General features: G+C 41.1%; 1 protein-coding gene across 2 annotated transcripts in view; it reads left to right on the top strand.

Annotated features, from left to right (window-relative positions):
* Positions 1-21,588, top strand: part of XPR1 (xenotropic and polytropic retrovirus receptor 1) — a 167,513-nt gene that overhangs the window by 80,170 nt on the left and 65,755 nt on the right. For both annotated transcript variants that reach the window (XM_075936816.2, XM_075936817.2), the window contains exon 3: positions 18,237-18,338. In XM_075936816.2, coding sequence (XP_075792931.1) covers positions 18,237-18,338 — 102 coding nt within the window. The remainder of the gene's footprint in view (positions 1-18,236; positions 18,339-21,588) is intronic.

The raw sequence follows: 21,588 nt of genomic DNA, 5'->3' as shown, positions 1-21,588 counted from the left end.
CCTACAATTATACGTAGAAATATAACGCATATAACTTATCAGTACATGCATATCTATAAGGCATGAATGAATGTTATCTAGACTGAGATTTCTTTAACTTGTGTTTGTTTTGACAGAATATGAAGTCTAAGGAGAAAGGCAGTTGTCTTGGATAGGTGGGGTTTAGGAATTCTTAAGATGTTAATTAGTAGAAGTTGCTCCCTCTCCATCCAAATTATAAATAAACAAAAATGGCAAAAATCAGTCAAGCACACTAATTTTTTCTGAATTTTCCACCCTGTTAATTCTGTTTCAAAAAGATCCATACTTCGTCATAATAATGGTCTGTAGAATCAATAACTAAACCGAAACTGCAGAAATATTCCAACCTCCCTCCCTGCCAAATGTTGCAGTATTTCTCCCCTGCCATGCCCCCATTTAATGTTACCAATTCATAATTTTTTTTTCTCAACTTTAGGTTTAACCTCAGTCTTCACTCTGTGAACTGAATTTAATAATGATTAGCACTTCATTTGTTCAGAGTGTTTTACTCATATTAATGTAAATACCCTACAAGTTCATACAAGACATTAATTAGTCTGTAAATGACATGTTATGGCACAGCCTAGACACACACCTGAATTGGTTTAGCATAACTGGTTTGTAAGTCAATATGGCTGCATCTGTATGTTGAGATAAAGAGGATTTGTGTATTGCTTTTGTTTTCTAAACAGTATTAAGAAACAGGTTGGAGAATTGGAGAGCAATATTGAAGTTCTCATATAAAATGAATCACTTAATATTTCAACAACTTAAATCAGATTGAGTATATTAAACTAACTTGAAAGCTTTGACTATTATATCTTTAGATGAAAAATTTATAATGAATTGAATTATAAATGCTGCTTTTTTAATGCTATTGCTGGTCTGGTAGGGGTATGTTTGTATTGTATGAAACTGGTATAGTTCATGATTCTGCAAATACTGAAATAGGCATACAGTTTTACTCACTTGAATAGGCAAGTTGATTTCAATAGAAGTAAGTTTGTGCATAGGTGTTTGCAATATCAGATGCTAAAATTATATTAAACTTTTGCTTTAGGGGCATAAAATCTTGTCATATTAAAACACAATTGTGTATTAGTTTTGATAATGAAAAGTTTTTTGTAGATTTGCAATACATTATAAAACAATTCATAATAAAGGTCTTACACATGATCTTATCAATAAACTAGGCAAATACAACTTAGATGGGGCTACTATAAGCTGGGTGTATAACTGGCTGGATAACGGTTCACAATCATGCTGGAAGGGCACAACAAGTGGGGTTCTGCAGGGGTCTGTTTTGGGACCGGCTCTGTTCAATATCTTCATCAACTATTTAGATATTGGCACAGAGAATACCCTTATTAAGATTGCAGATGATACCATGCTGGGAGGGGTTGCAACTGTTTTGGAGGATAGGGTCAAAATTCAAAATGACCTGGACAAACTGGAGAAATGATCTGAGGTAAATAGGATGAAGTTTAATAAGGACAAATGCAAAGTATTCCACTTAGGGAAGAACAATCAGTTTCACACATACAGACTGGGAAATGACTGTCTAGGAAGGAGTACTAGAGAAAGGAATCTACAGGTCATAATGGACTACGAGCTAAATATGAGCCAGCAGTGTGACACTGCTGCAAAAAAAGCAAATATAATTCTGGGATGCGTTAACAGGAGTGTTGTGAGCAAGAAGTCATTCTTCTACTCTGCTCTGCGCTGATTAGGCCTCACTTGGAGTATTGTCCACATTTCAAGAAAGATGTGGAAAATTGGGAGAAGTTCCAGAGAAGAGCAACAAAAATAATTAAAGATCTAGAAAACATGACCTATGAGGAAAGACTGAAAGAATTGGGCTTGTTTAGTTTGGAAAGGAGAAGACTGAGAGGACATGATAGCGGTTTTCAAGTATCTAAAAGGATGTCACACGGAGGAGGAAGAAAAATTGTTCTGCTTGGCCTCTGATGATAGGACAAGAAGCAATGGGCTTAAACTGCAGTGAGGGAGGTTTAGGTTGGACATTAGGAGAAAATTCCTAACTGTCAGTGTGGTTAAACCTTGGAATAAATTGCCTAGGGAGGTTGTGGAATCTCCATCTTTGGAGATATTTAAGAGCTGGTTAGATAGACATCTATCAGGAATGGTCTATACCAGGGCTACTCAACTTTGGAAGCCTGGGGGCCACAATGATACTCTTAGCACATGCTAAAGGCTGCAACTTAAGTATGGTTGCATATACATGCAAATATATATGCAAATAGCTTCTTTCACACTGACGGGTATGAATACAAAGTACTTCCCACAGTGCCCTGGTGCTTCTTGCACCTCCTCTTGGGTGGCTAGAGACGCCGAAACCCTGTACCCGTCTGTTCCAGCCAGCCCATACACTTGAGTCTTTCAGTGCTCATCCCTCCTGGAAGACACCTCGCTGTTGTGGAGCTTGTTCCCAGTGGAGGCCATGTTCAAAGGGTTCCACCTGTGGGTTGCATGTTGAGCCCTGTGTAAACACAGCCACACTGCGGCCTGTGTGCGGCCCACGGGCCACGTGTTGAATAGCCTTGGTCTAGACAGTGCTTGGTCCTGCCATGAGGGCAGGGAACTGGACTCAATTACCTCTCAAGGTCCCTTTCAGTTCTAGTATTCTATGATTTTATGATTCCATGGGCCAAGAGCTCAAAAAAGCAACCTTTCACCCCTCAAACACACACAGCAAGCCACCACAAAAAAAACAAAAACCAAACACACACCCCACAGCAAAACCACACTAAAATTCAGTATAGTTGGGTGCCTGGAAGGGGGTGATATGGTAAAATCTTAAAAAAGTCTAAATCGCTTAGGAACACATATCCCATTGGCTTCAACTCTGGTAAAATACTGCCTCAATGAAGTGTTTCAGCTTTCTTAACTTGAATATTCATTTCATATATACTTACTTTACCACCTTTTCATATGAGCTTGTGGTATTCTCATAGCAAAGATATTGCTGATGGCTTGGACTTATTTCTTTCATTATAAATGAGCATTAAGAGCAAAACTTCCTAGATTAGGTCTCATATTGCTGGTTTGCCAGTGTAGAGGCCAGTACACAAGGGTGAAGCTTTTTAGAGGAACAAAGAATCTTTAAAATCTAAGCTTTTGCTGAAAATTAGGAAATTAAATAATGAAACATCCATTTCAGTATTTGGTGGTAAAAGGAGAAGAAACTAAAGAACTAACAACATGTAAATAAAAATCTGATACGATTTACAATATGAGTTTGTCCATTTAGCTTCAGATAAATGGTAGATGGAAGATTTAAAGATCTATGCATTGCAGTTGATTCTTCTGTGCTGCTTAATTCCTTTTTATGCATAATATTTGTGTACATAAGGCATTTTTCCCTTTAAAAATGAAAATATTTTCTTTTATGTAAAATAATTACACAAATCTATTGGGAGAAAAATATTGATCTCTATTGCACTTGTAATAGTCTGTTGGTGTCTGGACTAGCGGATGAAGTCATTTACAGTATAGTAAGGAAAACGTAATATGGCCTGGTAGCCCCACAGGAGAACATAGATGAAGGCATGTACCCTGCTGGTGGGGGGCCGTAATCCCTTCCTGCCAGGCCGTGGCACTCTGCTAGGCTGTGCTCCTAGCTGTGTGCCGTGGCTGGAGCTGGGCCACAGGGAGGCTGTTCGTACTGGGGCAGCTTCACCATGGCCCCGGTTCCAGCTCCGCGGCAGCCACATGACCCAGCTGGTGAGGCCATGTGGTGGGGGGCTGCTCCTGAGGTGGCCAGCCCAGATGGCGGAGTGGGGCTGCTCTGGGGCAACTGGGCACATGGTGGAGCAGGGCTCTTCCAGGGGCAGCTGGGGCTGGCTGGGCTGCACAGCTGAGCGGGGCTGCTGCAGGAGCAGCTGGCCCACATGGTGGAGTGCGGACACCTGGCTGCCCTGAGCCCTGGTGCGGCGGCAGGGGCTAAGCAGGGGCTGCCACTGCCCAGATGGCTGGGGTGCGGTGAGGGGAGAATGCAGGACAACCCCTCCTATCCGGAGTCAGCGCCCCACCACTTTCAGCTCAGCCTCCCCCTCAGCTTGGTCTCCCTTTTCTTTCGCTCCTTTTTTCCTCTTGGCCACAGCCCCCCTTCTCCTGCCCTGCCTGCTATACTCCTTTGCCTCTCTCCAAAAATTAGTGAAAACCAGAGCTATTCTGCAAAGCACGCCATCTGTTTAACAGTATATGTTTTTCATCTTCCCATCCACACAGTGACATGTATTGTGTGAGTACAGATGCAATGTAAAATAACACGTGACCACCTAAAATTAATTTCCATAATGATTATGCAAATGTTTCAGTGGTGGTCTGCAGAAAGTTTTTGAACGAGCGTGCTGGTCTGTGGCATAAAACAGGCTGGGAACCACTATCGTAGCACAACCAAACCTTTACCTTACTTTAAGTTATTGTAAGAAGAAGCTGTATATTGAATATAGTGGTCCAAGTTCTCACTGTTTAGGAGGAGCTAACAGACAAATTTTGGACAGACAAATTTTCTCAAATATATAGTATCCAATGAAGATCTTAAAACTATTTTCTCCTGCTTAGCTTAGAAATGTCAGGAATGCAAAATCGTCTCTATTTTTGCCTGGGCACTTATTGGAGGAGTGGGTATAAGTTATGAGCTTCCTCAGCCATTAACTGAAGGAGTGAATGCTGCTGTTGAGGCCACGTCTACGCTAGCACTTACATTGGCAAAACTTTTGTTGTTCGGGGCTAGGAAAAACCACTCCCCTGAGACACACAAGTTTTTTGCTGGCCTAAGCACTCATATGCACAGTGCTGTGATGGCGGGAAATGCTCTCCCACCAGCATAGCTACTGCTGCTCATTGAGCTGGTTTTAATTTTTCTCCCATCAGCTTAACTCGATTACACAAGCACTCTTTCAGTAGTACAGCTGTGCCACTGTAAGCTTGTACATGTAGATCTGGATCTTTATCAGAGACTTTGGCTCCTGAAACCCTCTCAAGCAAACTGAGTTAAAAGGGCAACCCCATCACTAATTGGTGTGTACTCTATCAAGAGATGAAACACCCCTCTAAATCTTGTAATGTAGATCAGATAAAATAAACCTATTTTAAGATCTCTTCGTCATCCTTGATTATTCCTAGAAGTCTTTTTCTTAGGATCCTTTTGTTCCATATCCTTGCTCCCTGTCTGAGAAACCTGTAAACTTCACCTTTTTATTCAGGTTGGTTTCTAATGAACAGTAGCTAACTTGCTACTCCCTGCATGGGAATAACACCTGCTCAAAGGATGGAGTAACAAGATAATCTTTCCAGAGTTCTCCTGGGATCTCTAAGACCAGAGCTGGTCAACAATTCACTGTATCCAGAATGGACAAAAAGCACTCCTAACTAACACAGCCAATTTAGCCGAGATCCAACTGATGTAAAGTATCTTCATATATTTCTTCTTTCAGTGAATCTACTTTCAGTTACTGGCATGCCATGTGCATCCACTTAGAACTGCTCTGTTTCATGGCATAATACAGGATGAAAATGTGATTGCCTGAATTGATTTTCTATCTGGTATCATTTTAATATGCCAGAGACTCTGCTGCTTCAGCTAATAAGGAGTTATTATTGATGAATAATAAAACCCTGAAGATAAAACTTTTTAAAAATGGAAGTCCTGAACAAAGGAGCACAAGTAGTAGTTTGTGATAAAGCTTAATCTATTAAAAATATGAACTTAAACTCTTGGTTTTATTAAATTGAACCAAGGTTTTGTGTGCATATTTTGTCACTATGTGTGTATACACATACGTGCAACTCAGAGCTGCAGAAGGAAAATCATCACTTTGAACAATTGTTTATCTTATTTGATTGACTCATTTCTTTGGAAATATAATCAGTATTAATGTGCAGAGGTCATAATGTCATAGAGCAAAGTATCTGTAAAATTCCATAGTAAATATACAGGGGATGGAAGAGGAGGGAAGGAATGAGTGCTGTTTGACATTTAGAATGGGTGACCTCTATTATATTAAACATCAGAATATTTGAGATTTTTATTTGTTTTTCTGCTACAGTTTTCAGCATCTGTGGTAACTTCTTCAGTCATTGATATGAAAGACTATCTTAAAGGGATCAGCTACAAGATTGGAATATCTTTTTTTCCCCCATTTTTCTGAAACATCTCTCTACATTTATTTAAATATCACTTTGCTAAAAGATCAGGAAACATTGCTCTTATTAGGCTATGGTAATTGACACATGATTGACTTATCAGGAGAGCTTTGTTGAACTTGCATGCATTTCACCTAGTTTTATCTCCTCAAATGCCACTCTGGGGACAAAATGAGAGATCACTCTTAGACCTTGATTTTAGCAGATGTAGTAAGGACCCACTAAACTGAACACTATTGGGTTGCAAGGAGTAATGAAAATCGATGGAGAGTTTCTTCCATTGATCTCCCGCAGTGGGGGTGTCACGGAAATTTTATATAAGATACGTCGAGTCCAAGTAAACTATTAATCTAGCTCAGGGTTTCCTAACCTATGGTTTGGGACCCACATATGGGTCACCATTACATTTCAAAAGAGTCGCCAAGTGTCTCCCCAGGTGGCTCTGCTCCTCCTCTGACATTTTATCATCACTGGTCATCTGAATTGATGCCTCACTGAAATGAATGAGGCAGGTCACACTTATTCAGTCTCTTCTTCCATGCTCACACAGCTGTCTCTGCATTAGTTGCATTTCATTCACTTGAGTTTTCCTTTGCATCTATATCAATTAATGACTTTAAAAATGAAAGCTGAAGCTCTGGTGAACAAGATAGCAGTTGCTATCTTGAAACATGTGCTGGAGTGCTGCATGCCATCCTGTTCTGAACCTCACAAGGTAGAGAAATTTTCTCCTGTGTTGTTGAATCTCAGAGGGGTAGCCATATTAGTGTGTAACTTCAAAAACAGCAAGTAGACCTGTGGCACCTAATGACTAACCAAAATATACAGAATCATGAGCAAAACCCACTACCACTCCAGTTCATTTGATAAAGTGAGTTTTGCCCATGAAAGCTCATGAATCTTGAATTTTTTGTTTGTCTCTGAGCCTGTGTCTACACTGCAGAGCTATTTTGGGATACCAGGAAGTATCCTGAAATAGCTATTTTGTGTCTATTGTGAAGCAGCCCATTATTTCAAAATAGATTTTGAAATAACAGGCAGCTTATTCCTATATCCCTGTAACTCTCATTAAGGGTCGTTTCGGAATAGCGCTTCAATTATCTGGGAACTTTACGTGGGAGAAAAAGAGATGAAAAATGTAGCACAAATTGCATAGCTTATTTTGAGGTAAGGGTGCTATGTAGACACACCCTAAGGTGTCACAGGACTACTCGTCATTCCTGTGATATTGGTTATTCAATAAAATAAACACACAAAGCGTATGTCAAAGCTTTTGGCAATGTTTCAGCTAGAGTTAATAATTTCTGGTTTAACTTGAGTTTAAACAAGACCACAAACACTATTCTAAAAAAACCTGAAGTGCTGACAGTTGCATAAAGAAAAATGGAAAATAATTCTCTGGTCATTCATTTGTTAATCATTCTAAGGTGTGTATTGTAATAGTAGATACAAAATGTTGAGCTGTTTTTTGTTGACTGAAAGTTAACACTTACAAATGTGTTATCACTAACCTCTTCCGTTTAGATGAGTAGAATGCCTTTCATAAGCACATAAATCACCCCTCTCTGTTGAAAAGACATGCAACTCACAGGCTGGTTTGGGTACTGAAGAAATTTCACTAGATGCCATCACTATGTAATGTGTTTGATTCACTGAGGGGTTTTTTTAGCATTGTTTTTGATTGCAAACTTCCAGTACCCGCAGTTCAAATTCTGGCCATGTTATATTTTTAATCTTTCTCCCCCGTAAAGGTCCCAGATAAAACATAATTAAAGTACTTTTATTCTGAGCTGTCCCTTGAGTACTGGGCACCACATGGTCTTCAGTTAGTGCCCTGGCCAGGAATATTTATATAATAAATAATACATTGGAAAGACAATATTGTGCAGATGTTATTGGACAGACACTGAGGAAGGAAATGGAAGTAGAGCAGTGAAGTTAAATTATAACTTGGATATTCTGCAGAATTCAGACAGCAATTTAATGAGGTTAAAATAAAATGTCAAGTCTGAGGCCATTTAGTCTGGGATCTAGGGAAGAAAACTCACAGATGCTTAGAGATGTCTTATCTGCTCTGAAGCAATTGCTAGTCCCGCTAGTTATCACTTTTCATATCTGTTTGATCAGGCAAAAGAGTAGTTGGCATGCCTACTCTGCCTTTGTTGGGCTTGGCAAATGGCACATTGTGGCTGCCCATATGGTCCCTTTTGAGTGCCTGCTTCAATGAGCGAACTGTTACAGTTGAAGATTTTGGAAAGAGCCAGCACCAAAGCAACCCTCACGTCAGTGGTTCTTCATTCAGGCAACTGTAGTCAGCTAATACTAACTTGAAAGCACCTTTCAGTGCTAAGCCAATTATCTTTTACTTTTACTTACTTTTTTAAAGGAAGAATTTTAACATTATATGCCCTGCCTTCCTTAATCGATTCTGTCTGACTCTTTACTGCATCCAGTGAGAGAGTGTCAATTCCCTGCAATGTTTTCGGGAGAGCTTGTATTTTTGTGTCACTGTGGGCCAAGGACTGCAGGTAATACCATGGGAGGGATCATAGGCCTTTAGAAACTTAGAGGTGAGGGATGATTAGACAGATTCTCTCATGTTGTAACACATGCTGAGAGTTACCACCCCGGGAAGAGCTGGCATGCACTAGTTAAAATTGGAATCTCTAGATATGAGCAGTCAAAAGGATTTTAAGATAAATAACCTGAGGATCCCACTCCTTCCTCAGAAGAGTTGGAAGAATGTCAGTTATTCATGTGTGTGTTTGTTCTCAGAAAAAGTGTTACAGACCCCTGTGTGGAGGACTAATCACATGCCAGAACGTTTGGTGGAGTTGGACTTGATCTGTAGGTAGCTAATAAACATGAGTATAGCTATTTTATTGTTTCCTTTGTAATGTTCTTTATGAAAACCGTGTTTCCTTAGAAAGGGCTGCATGTTGACTTACATCTGTAGGCAATTGGGATGTTTATAGCTGCTGAATAGAAAAGCAAAGCAGGCCTGCTTAGGCAGTCTGTCTCGCTGTGAAACTTGGTGTCAGCAGACATCTGTACAGACTGGAAATATCATCAGAGAGATGCGTGTCTCCACCAAAGAGAGGTGAAGACAAATTTCCTTTTGTTTGTTTTGAACCTGTTCCCCATTAAAAAACAAATCAGCACAGCACCATGAGATGTATTGGTATTTTTAAATTTTTGCTAACACCAAAGCAGAGAATCATAGAGCTGGAAGAGACCTCAGAAGGTCATCAAGTCCAGTCCCTGCCCAAGGCAGGACCAAACCCAACTAAATCAACCCACCCAGGGCTTTGTCAAGCCGAGATTTAAAAATCTCTAAGGATGGAGATCCCACCACCTCCCTAGGTAACCCATTCCAGTGCTTCACCACCCTCCTAGGGAAATAGTTTTTCCTAATATCTAACCTAGACCTTCCCCGCTGTAACTTGAGCCCATTGCTCCTTGTTCTGCCATCCGTCACTACTGAGACCAGCCTCTCTCCATCCTCTTTGGAACCTCCCTTCAGGAAGTTGAAGACTGCTACCAAATCCCCCCTCACTTTTCTCTTCTGCAGACTATACAAACCCAAATACCTCAGTCTCTCCTCATAGGTCATGCGCTCCAGCCCCCTTATCATTTTGTTCGCCCTCCGCTGGACCCTCTCCAGTGCGCCCACATCTTTTCTTTAGTGGGGGATGCAGAACTGGTCACAGTACTCCAGATGTTGCCTCACCAAAGCCGAATAAAGGGGAATAATCACTTCTCTGGATCTGCTGGCAATGCTACTTCTAATGCACCCTAATATGCCATTAGCCCTCTGGGCTACAAGGTCACACTGTTAACTCATATCCAGCTTCTCATCCATTGTAATCCCCAGGTCCTTTTCTGCAGAACTGCTACTTAGCCATTCAGTCCCCAGCCTATAAGAATGTTTGGGATTCTTCCGTCCCAAGTGCAGGACTCTGTACTTGTCCTTGTTGAACCTCATCAGATTTCTTTTGGCCTAATCCTCTAATCTGTCCAGGTCACTCTGGACCCTATCGCTGCCCTCCAGCGTATCTACTTCTCCCCTTAGCTTAGTCATCTGCAAACTTCTTGATGGTGCAATCCATCCCCTCACCCAAGTCATTAATAAAGATGTTGAAGAAAACTGGTCCAAGAACTGATCCTAGAAGCACTCCACTAGAAACCAACTGCCAACCTGACATCGAGCTGTTGATCGCTACCTGTTGGGCCCGACAGTCTAGCCAGCTTTCTATTCATCTTACAGTCCATTTATTCAATTTATACTCCCTTAGCTTGCTGGCAAGAATATTGTGGGAGAATGTATCAAAAGCTTTGCTAAAGTCAAGGTATATCCCATCCACTGACTTTCCCATATCCATAGAGACAGTTACCTCATCATAGAAGCTAATCAGATTGGTCAAGCATGACTTGCCCTTCATGCATCCATGTTGACTATTCCTGATCACTTTCCCCTCTTCCAAGTGCTTCAAAATGGATTCCTTGAGGCTCCCCTCCATGATTTTTCCAGGGACCGAGGCAAAGCTGATCGGTCTATAGTTCCATGGATTGTCCTTCTTCCCTTTTTTTAAAGATGGGCACTGCATTTGCTTTATTCCAATCATTCGGGATCTCTCCCGATCTCCACAAGTTTTCAAAGATAATGGCCAAAAGCTCCACAATTACATTTGTCAACTACCTCAGTACCCTCTGATGCATTAATTCAGGGCCCATGGATTTGTGTATGTTTAGCTTTTCTAAATGGTTCCTAACTTCTTTTTTCCCCACCAAGGGCTGTCCACCTCCTGTGTTGCCTAGTGCATTTGTCTGGGAGCTGACTTTGTCCGTGAAGACAGAGGCAAAGAAAGCATTGAGTACTTCAGCTTTTCCCACATCATCTGTCACTAGGTTACCTCCCTCATCCAGTAAGGGCCCCACACCTTCTCTGATCACCCTTTTATTGCTAACATGCCTGTTGAAACCTTTCTTGTTACCCTTCACATCCCTTGCCAGCTGCAATTCCAATTGTGCTTTTGCCTTCCTGATAACTCCCCTGCGTTCTCGAGCAATATATTTATACTCCTCCCTAGTCATCAGTCCAAGTTTCCACTTGTACGCTTCCTTTTTGTGTTTAAGCTCACCATGGATGTCCCCAGTAAGCCAATCTGGTCGCCTACCTCATTTGCTTTTCTTGCTGTGCATTGGGCTGGTTTCTTCCTGTGCCTTTAATAAGGCTTCTTTAAAATACTGCCAGTTCTCCTAGACTCCTTTCCCCTTCATGTAAGCATCCCAGGGGATTCTGCCCATCAGTTCTCTGAGGGAGTCAAAGTCTGCTCTTGTGAAGTCCAGGGTGTGTATTTTGCTACTCTTCTTTCTTCCTTTGGTCAGCATCCTGAAATCTACCATCTCATGATCACTGCTTCCCAGGTTGTCACCCACCTCCACTTCCCCTAGTAGTTCCTCCCTGTTTGTGAGCAGCAAGTCAAGCTGCGCATGATCCCTGGTCGGTTCCTTCAGCACTTGTACCAAGAAGTTATCCTCAACGTTCTCCGAAAACTTCCTGGATTGGTCTCCCAGCAGATGTCAGGGTGATTAAAGTCGCCCATGAGAATCAAGGCCTGCGATCTGGAAGCTTCTCTCAGTTGTCCAAAGAAAGCTTCGTCTACCTCATCCACCTGATCAGGTGGTCTATAGCAGACACCAACCACAACATGGATGAAAACACCACTTGCACTTCAAATTCCTTGATCCTTCTTCCTAGTGCTACATAATCTGCTGTGACCCGCTCAAGGTCATTCTTGACCGTATTGTTAGCTCCTACATGGAGAAGCAGGAAGGAGTAGCAATCTGAAGGTTTAATCACAGATCATCTCCCCTTTATTAATTAATCGTGTAGTCGATACAGCCAGTTACCTGCTTCTTAATATCCTTAATACACATGGATTTTTTTTAATAAGACAAAGTGAAGTCTAATATTGCTATTCTGTCGATTTTAATTTTGTCTCCATACAGGGGGCCTTTATGTATGTTGCAGTCTATCTAAATAGGATTCTAATTCTTCATCCTTAAACACTGTATCACTTGTGAATTTGAGTTTTCAGTTTCCAACATGGATTCACTTTGCGATGGGACTAAATATGTAAGGGACTAATTGACTTGTCAACTATCCGATAAGCATACATTTATGGGATAGTTGACTAGTGATGCAACTAGTCACTTAGTCCCCCTCCCCGCCTCTGTCAGAGAGAGGCAGCGGAGCGGGGTAGGCGGAAGCCAGCTTAAAAGCCGGTTCTCCCCAGCATCTCCTCCGTGGGGGGCAAGGGAAGTAGCGGCGCAGCGGGAAACCATGTGAGCGGGGACTAAAGCAAGTCTCTGCTTGCACCGGTTCTGCTGTGACTCTGCTTTTAAAATGTACAAGAGACCTGGCTCTTGTACATTTCAAAAGCAGAAGCCCCGCACTCCCTGCTGGGTTTCTACTTTTGAACTGTAGCAAGAGCCTACGAGGGCTCTTGCTACTGTTCAAAGGTAGAGACACCCTTATCGACTAATTGAATTGTCAATGAAAATCCCATCAACTATTCAACTAGTTAATCTAAATTTAGCATCCCTACTTTGGACTGCTGGTTTGTGGAGATTGATCTCACTGACTTACATGAAGTTGTAAAACATAATTTGAGGAAAAGATATAGTATGTCTTGTTTCCAAGATATTTGAAGTAGGAGTGTTTCTTGCTTGATTTTAAAAAGACACCTCTTGCATTGATAAAAGTTGACTTTGTTCACCAAACCCCCACATTTGAAACCAAATTTAAAAAACCCCTTTGTATTTGTTGAGAAATGACCCAGGGAAAAGGGTTTTCATACACTTATTTTAGTGTTAAAAATTTGAATAGCTTAAACTCTTTCTCAGCAAAGGATTTGCAGGTAGGTCAGGATGGGCGACAGACTTGCCAGGCCCCTTGGCAAGTTGGGGGATGCTCTGCTGCAGGCTTGTAGAAGTGATGGGGCCTAGGGTAGAAAGAACAGGGCTGGGCGTTAGCCTCCCATAGCACCGATCACACTAGGCCATCCTGGGCACCAGAATCATTAAAAAACTCTGGGGCTCTGGCTGCTGCTGCTGCCATGGTAAAAGTGGCAGGAAGCCCTGGGCCCTTTTAAACCACTGGGCCCCGGATCAGCTATCCTTTTTCCCCCCACCTCTCCACATCTGCAGTTCTGAGCTAGCTAAAATATATTCTCATGCTTTAGGCTTCCTGCTGTCTGGAAAATGATGGTACATTTGTGTTCACACCTTGATTGGTAACAAAGCAAGATGTGGGCTGCATATGTAATCAGTCAGTAATCTTAATATTAGTGAAGTCTGTTGATATGTTGGAGGATCTATAGGTTTTCTTAACTTTGTAGAATTTCAAAGGGCTTTTGAAAAATTCCTACACAAGACACTACTAACGAAACTATGTACTGTAATCATGGCATGAGAAACTAAGTACTGTCACATCAGAAACTTGTTAAAACAGAAAAAAGAGTAGAAATTAGTGGTTGTTTTTCAAAATCACACAAGATCAACAGTAGAGTGCCGTAAGTTTCTATAACTAAGACAAGTGATATTTAATACATTTCCCAATGAGCTGGAACAAGAGTAGGTTGTGTAGTGTCAAAATTTGCAGATGACAAAACTAATTCTGTGCACTAAATGAGTCAGTGGCTGTGTGGGGAAAAGCTTTTTGTAATTGAAGGCTGTCATAACAAATACACATGAGGAGAAATCAAGATTGTACAGATGACTTCAATTTGTGCATTTCCTAATTGAGTGCTTTTCTTTTTTGAACACCTGTCCTGCATCAATGTTGGTATGCAGTCCTGAAACAAGTCCATTTTATGTCTGTCAGTTGCTGTTTCCATTTGCTCCATGGTATTGAGATCACCTTCCTGCTAGTGTAGTTCTTAACGTTTCTCATAGGTTTCTTTATTTCCTCACAGCGGTTGGTTTTCACTTGACAGCTTCATGGGGGCGGAGTCTGTATGTTGACATCTGAAGTACATGCCTCGAACATGTGTAGCACTTTCCCCTCATTCTAGTGGAAATGAGCTGATGATAATTTCCCACATCTTGTCATTGATGAGGAATTCATTCTAACACATGCCCTAAATTTGTATAGGCATTTATTATCAAACGTGCATAGTTCTTGTCTAGCATTTTAACCAATCTCCATCTCTCACACCTTGACTTTGCAATCATAATATTCTTTTTTGATTTGTTTGTATAGCGTTTTAATACGTATTTTATCTAATCATTATTTCAGTCCCTGAGAAGTAGTTTCAGAAACTTTTGTATTGATAAATCATTACTGTATTGTCTAACTGCCAGTAGGGAGCCAGGAGGATTTGGCAGCTGGGAGGAGCAGTTAGTTTCTGCCACCTCTGGAGACCTTTCAGGCCTGTGGAAGAGCTAGATGTTTCCATTAAAATGAGCAGCAGTTTAAAATTCTTAAATTCTGGTCTTCAAGAAAGTATGCATGGACAGCGTGTTTGGACATATATAGTGATGACTTTCTGAATGGAACTCTTTGTTGTTTGACAGATAATTTGGTCTTGATAAGGCTGTGAGGCCAAATTACTCTAAATAGTTTGCCACTAAATGTCAGCCAGGTAGGGACATAAGGGAGTCTAATTGTTGCATTTTATATTAAGGCAACTGCTGTGGAAGGAAAGCAGAAAAGCTACACTATATCCATTAACATCTGTGAAACTGACAGGCAAACCTATCTCCTTCTCTTGCAATTAGTAGCTACAGTGTACAGCTGCCAGAAGTCAATCCATTAAACTAATTGCTTACAAATGCACTGAAAATATTTTAACTCGGATAATAAATGTGAGAGGAATTTGTGTACTAATAGCTATCATGCTTTTTCCTTCTCTCAGCTGGTGTCTGAGCTCAAAGAGCAACAAAAACTGAAATGTGTGGGTGTGTCAGAAGGTGCATAGAGTTCTCTTTCACTTTTGGTTTTGCAAGTATTTACTTTCTTTGAATTGCAAACATGGAAATCCATACAGTTTTCTATCAAATTTCTGTTCTTTGCCCATACCCCTGAAATAGGGAGCTGTGAAATACAGTTGAGAGATTATCATGCTGATAGGAGTTTCATCTTAGCAACCAGTTTCATGGCAGCACCATGGGGATAAGAACAAAACAGCCATTAGGGCTCTAGAAAAAAAGCATAGAGCAAAGCTGCTGCTGGTCCTTTTTGGCAGCTATAGCTAGGTGCCTTGTAAAAGCAGTTTCTGTTGTCATGGAGCTTTTTAACCCAAGGCCAGCTTCTGGCATCATGGCTTTCACATGGCAGAAAACCTTGTCCTGTTTAGCTTTGAAAAAAATATGCAATAGCCTTGGGCAGAATTAGGTTATTATTGCAGTTAAATTACTGAACTGTTGTGAAAAATTGAACGGAAAGGAAATATTTTGTTGCCCCGGGGGGAGGGGGGGGGGACTGATTTTTTTTTTAAAGACTCCAGCATCCACTTCAGTCGGAAGCCTGTGAAGTAGGGTTTTAAAAGAAATCTTCAACAATCGGTGAAGATATTTTGTGGCATTTGTATAGCCTTCCTTTCACTGGATGCAACCATTTTGTGTCTAAATTGTGACCTGCCTTTGTGATGTGATTTTTAGAATCTTAGCGCAGCTTTATTTTCAAGGTTTGTTTTCCTCTGCTAGTCCTTAGCAGACAAGCAGAGAGACTGAGATAAGGCATAATTGTTCCTTTCTTATTACTTCATGCCAATACTAACGAAAAATGGCTCCTAGGAATTTATGTACTGTTGTTTCCCTAGCATGGAATTAATTACCTCAGACTCTGAAATAGAGTAATTCCTCATTTAGCACTATAGATATGTTTCAGAAAATGATCGTTTTAAGTGAAAACGTGTTATGCGGGGTCAATTTTCCCATTGAAAATAATGGAAAAGGCGGGGGTTGTTTTTCAAGCGGTGGTGTCTGTTGGGACCAGGATATAACGTTGGGGGGAAAAGGGGACTGGGTTACAGCAGGGAGGGCTGGTGTTTGGCTATGGGGAAGGAAAGAGGAGGAGAAGGGAGGGGGATTGGATTGGAGTATGCTCGTGACGGGTCTGCTGGGACCCGCATTGCGTCCTGCAAGAGGGGGCGGGGTTGCCGGGGAATGGCGCAGCGAACCCTCTGCCGCTTTGCAGGGAGGCGGGGAAAGCCCTGTGCCAGCGACGGGCCGGTTGGGGAAACCCTGCCACCTGCCTGCAAGCGGGGGCGGAGGAGAGAGGGCAAGGCGTCCGGCGAGGGGGAGTCAGCGGGGAACAGCGTGGAGAGTGGGAAACCCTCCGCTACTTAGCAGGGAGGCAGGGGAAGCCCTGCGCAGCCGCCAGCAACGGGCCGGCTAGGGAAATCGTGTTATTCCGGGGACGGTCGTGTAATTCACAAAATGTTCCCTAAAAAAACATGCTATCGTGAAAACGTGTTAAGCACGTGTTAAATGAGGAATTACTGTATGTGGCCACAGTGAATTGTTTTGAAAGGCAGTAGAGAGCTGCCACCTCTACCTGTGATTTAAAATAAGACTGAATCTTTGGTTGGTTTCAAAATGAAACATTGTGCAAGTTTGAAATGGAAGCCTGCTGGGACAGCACAACAGAATGAATCAGAGAGAGAGATCTGGGGAGGATGGGAAAAGATGAACAACATATAATTGAGGAGGGAGAATATGACCAGGTAAAGAAGTAGTACAATACCAGCAGTGTAAAGAGGAAGTCTGTGGTGGCCAGGGGAAAGATACAGTACTGTTTTTCCCCACATGACTGGAAAATATTTTGAGGCAGAATATTTCCAAGTGGAAGGAAGGCAGGCAGGTGCTGCAACCCACGGATGCTAGCAGAAAATTACATTTGGCCCTCTGTGTAAGAGTCGGAGACTTGTGTTTGAAATACAGATTAGTGTTTTGCAAATCAGTATAGATGTAAATAATACTAATTTGAGTAACTTCTTTTTAAAAATGGTAATATCAGCATCTCTTCTTCACGGAGAATTTGTAAACCAATTCCAGCATAGTGCAAACTGAAGTTACTCCTCAAAAATGTAGGAATGTAATGGTAAAACATTGACAGAAATACAGTACTTGAAATATGTACAACTACTTCTGTCTGTGCTGTACCTTGGCTTTCAGATGTACTAAACGTGCTTGGGAATCACCCCTGTATTTTATTAAACACTTTGGCCAGGCTTGTATCAGAAGCACTGACTGAAGTTTGAGAGAGAGAGAGAGAGAGAGAGAGAGAGATAAAAAAAAAAAAACAGGGATTGTTTATAATCAGCTCTTCTTTTTTCTTATCTGCTTGCAAAAAGTCCCGTATTTTAGAAACCCGCTGCTTACTTCACTCTTTTCGCCAAAGAAATAGATAATAAATGATAAGATTGAATTTGCTCCAAATAAAATCTATAAACCAAAATCTTACCAGTCTACCTCTAACTCATCCTTAAATTGATTTCCTTTATGGACTGACACAAAATCCAGCATGAATTCCTAGAGTAAAAGAGCAGTCTTTTCAACTAATCTGTTACTAAGGTGCAGTATGCATACAGGATATTGGTTTAGGTACCAGAAATGAGAGTGCATGGGATTTAACAGTAGTGCTTGGCTGGGAGAGGGATGAACTAGACTAGATAGTGAAATTAAGGGGATATGTCTTTGTATGCTCAGTAGCTGCACTTTGTGTGTCACTGCTTATCTTGATTAATCTTCCTTCCTCTCTCTGCTCTTCTTTGGGCACTGTTAAACTCCATTGTGCAAAGATTTGGAATTAGATAACAAAAATCATTCCAGTCAAGTGTGGCTTATGTCCCCTCAAGGAGTCGTTGAATTTGATATTTCCTGACATTCTGCCAATTACTACAGGAGAAAATGGCTTGTTCTCTGGAGAAATATTTTCACATTTGCCACTGAAGAATACAGAGATTAATACTGGCATGTGATTTTGTGGCCCTCTTGTTTTATTCTAATGTAAACTTTTTCTTTTTGTTTCACAGTCACAGATGAGGACACGGTGAAAAGGTATTTTGCCAAGTTTGAGGAAAAGTTCTTCCAAACCTGTGAGAAGGAACTTGCCAAAATCAACACTTTCTATTCTGGTAAGCTACTTATCTACCTCTAATATAATTAGTGGAAGATATAACACATAGAGCATGTCTACACAGCAGGGCTAAAGCCGAAATAAGCTATGCAACCTGAGCTACACGAATTGCATAGTTAAGTCGAAATAGCTTATTTTGACTTTTGGTGCTGTCTACACAGCAACGAGTCCAAGAAAGGTCACTCTTCCTCCGACGAGGGTTACAGGAATCGGAATAAGAAGTCCTCCAGCTCGACGTTATTTCAACATGTTGTCAAAATAATGGCTTGTTGTATAGATGTAGGATGTCCAAACTCAACATTCCTGAAGGTCTACTGTGAGATCATCATAGGGTGGGCTTTGTAAGAAAGCAATTTTAAGGTGTGAATTTTAAATGATATAACTTAAACCTGTCAGAAAAAGCTGCGTGGATACTCTTGTTTGGTTTGAGTGTTATGTTCCAGTTTAGATCTGTTAGAAACTGATATAAACCAAACCAGTGTGTGCCTCTCCTAGACAGAAACGTGTCCAATAACCGTTTATAGCTGTTGAAAAATAAAGGTTTAACAAACAGTTTAAGTTAAACCAGTGCCACTTTCTCATGCATCCAACACTACCTGCAGTGGAAATACTACTACCTGTAGCTGGAAATAATGTTTGTGTTCAAGTTTATTAGTGTTGATAGAACTGAAAAATGTAGAAACATAGTAAAATATTATAATTGAATTGAATTTTCTTCTCTGAAAATTATATCCATTTTTTTTTTAGTACAGCATTTTAAAACATCCACAAGAGAGAGTTAAGTTTCCCACAATGTATAAACTGGAAATAAAGTTTAAAACGGATTTAAGTCTGTTATGTGTAATCATATTTCTGTAATAGGCTTAGCAACGGTGGTATTATAGTGACATGCTGTCAGATCTTGGGCCAGTTTCCATCCTGTTTTGGAAATGTTTGAAATGGGTTTCATACCGGGGGGAAAATTATATATGAATCTGATGTGTTTGCATTTGCCATACATTTTCTTTAGCATCTTGTCAGTTACTAAAATCTTGTAAAACACAGTTTATAGTCCTTCCTGACAGCCTGCCCATTTGTCTGATTTAATCAAGAAGTGAATACATAATGTTGAATTTGTGGCTCTAAAAATTGTGATAAGTACCAGAGGCTGGGCTGTGAGGGAAAGAAGAATTAATAAAACTCAGATATCAGCAGTTCTTTGCTACTGCTGCCCTTTGCCCAGGTTCCATGTAGGGAAGTAGTCTCTTTCTTTCTCTCTATTGGCTCTCCCTGCTCTGTTGACTCCATGCAGGAAATTTTGAACCCCATACGTAGTTGCTGCTTCTCTCAAGCTCTATGAAGAATTCTTCCATGTTGCTGCTGCTACCCGTTTTTCCTTTCAGACCAGCTCCATAACTGAACAATTAAACTGGGAAAGCATATAAGTGTGCCCTCAGAAAGTGGCTGTCACATTCACACTCTGTAAATCTGAAAAATTGCCCAGTGCTTCAAAAATAAAAGTGCTCACTCATACCCTTTTTAGCCCAGTAGGATTCTTGTGCATGGAGTTACAAAAACGTCATTCATTGCATGGTCAAATAGCACTGTTGAAGCAAAGGCCTCTCTCAGTTTAGGCGGCTAAACAGACAGCTTTATTGATCAATAAGGCAAAGTGAGCCAAATGTGACCCCAGCAGAGCTGGGCCCAATAAGGCTGCTAATACAGTCAATCCTAGTATCTTTATACCCTTAGCCAAACAGTTTGACGTCAGGGCATCCAATTACAGAAATCAGCAATTAAACTTGGAAAAACAAAGCCTTATCAGCAAGATGGCGGGCAGGTACTAGGGAGTGCATCTCCTGTCTCAGCCAGCCCAATTAACACATTCCAGTAGCCCATCCTGCAGGCCTCTCTCACGGGATGACAAAGTTCACTCTGGTCTACGTGCTAAAGCAAGAAGCTGAAATGGTTTCTGTTATACGAGATGGCTTCTAGATAAATATGAAATGGTTTCCATAGCACTGTCTTGATCTGGTGGAAAAGTCTGGGCTAGGAAGAGATCAGGCTGGGTACCCTCTTAAAAGGAGTATAACCCCTTGATGGAGAAGTCTCCTTTGGTGAGGTAATTCTGGTTAGAATCCTATTCCACAGGATTATCTATTCATGTTAAAACAGTAGCTTTTGCTTCGTTTTATTCCCCATCTCCAAAATGCCCAGGGAAAAGGCCATGCAGTTGAGTTCTCTACCCCTGACCTCTAGAACGGCAGGCACAAAAATTATGTTTTCATGTCAGTACATGATACAGATGTGAAATTCGTGTTTCCAGACACTGTTAAATGCAGAGAGGAACACTGAAAAAACATTAGATTTTTATTAATTGTTTAGTTGTCTAAAATGTTTTAAAATAACAGCAGTAACCAACATTCCTTCAGACATGTCTGAGGGGTAGCCATTTTAGTCTGTACGTGCAAAAACAATGAGGAATCCTGTGGCACCTTAAATACTAGCAGATTTATTTGGGCATAAGCTTTTGTGGGTAAAAACCACATGATCAGGTGCATGGAGTCACCCCAGGGTTTCCCTGGAATGCTGGATTAAAGAGCTTTTGAGTGTATTCAATTTCACACGAAATTTGACAGGTTATCACATATGGGGAGAATAATTAAAATCTTGTTTCCCATTAGGTTTCACAGAGTCAGATTGAACACTTACAATCTAGGAAATGATCAATAAATCAGTTTGCTATTAGTATTCAACATCCTGGTATCAGCTGTGGATCTGACACTGGATTTTTCATAATGAAGGTCTGCAAACATAATTTTTCAGCAACTTTGATTTGCAGTGGAATTGCTAGTTAACACATGATGTGTTTTTCACATCTTTAAAATTTCAAAAGAGCAGAATGATTGTAACTTTCATTAGAGAGGGTGAAAATCAATCTTATAATAGTAGGCTGCCTTGTGGCTTAATTAGAGTAACAATGTAACTTTCCTTAGTATAAAATCATTTCAAGAGAGCCCCTGTATTTCAACCTAGCTAGCGCCGTCCTGAGGGAGTGCGGAGTCCACTCTACCCTTGCTCCACCCAGGTCTTGCCCTCAATCCACCTCTTCCTCTAAGCTCTGTCCCTGCTCCACCCCCCACATTGGACCGCTTCCCCCAAGTCCTCTCCCCAGACCTATGATCCTATCACACTTCATGCACATGTTGGAGTGTGATCTGGTACTTGCCAGTTCTGCTCATGTGCGTGGTTGAAAGGCATTCTTAGTC

This window comes from Pelodiscus sinensis, chromosome 9, assembly GCF_052426305.1.
Source record: "Pelodiscus sinensis isolate ZL-2025 chromosome 9, ASM5242630v1, whole genome shotgun sequence".
NCBI classification, from domain to species: domain Eukaryota; kingdom Metazoa; phylum Chordata; order Testudines; family Trionychidae; genus Pelodiscus; species Pelodiscus sinensis.
This window is presented reverse-complemented; position numbering and strand designations above follow the sequence as displayed.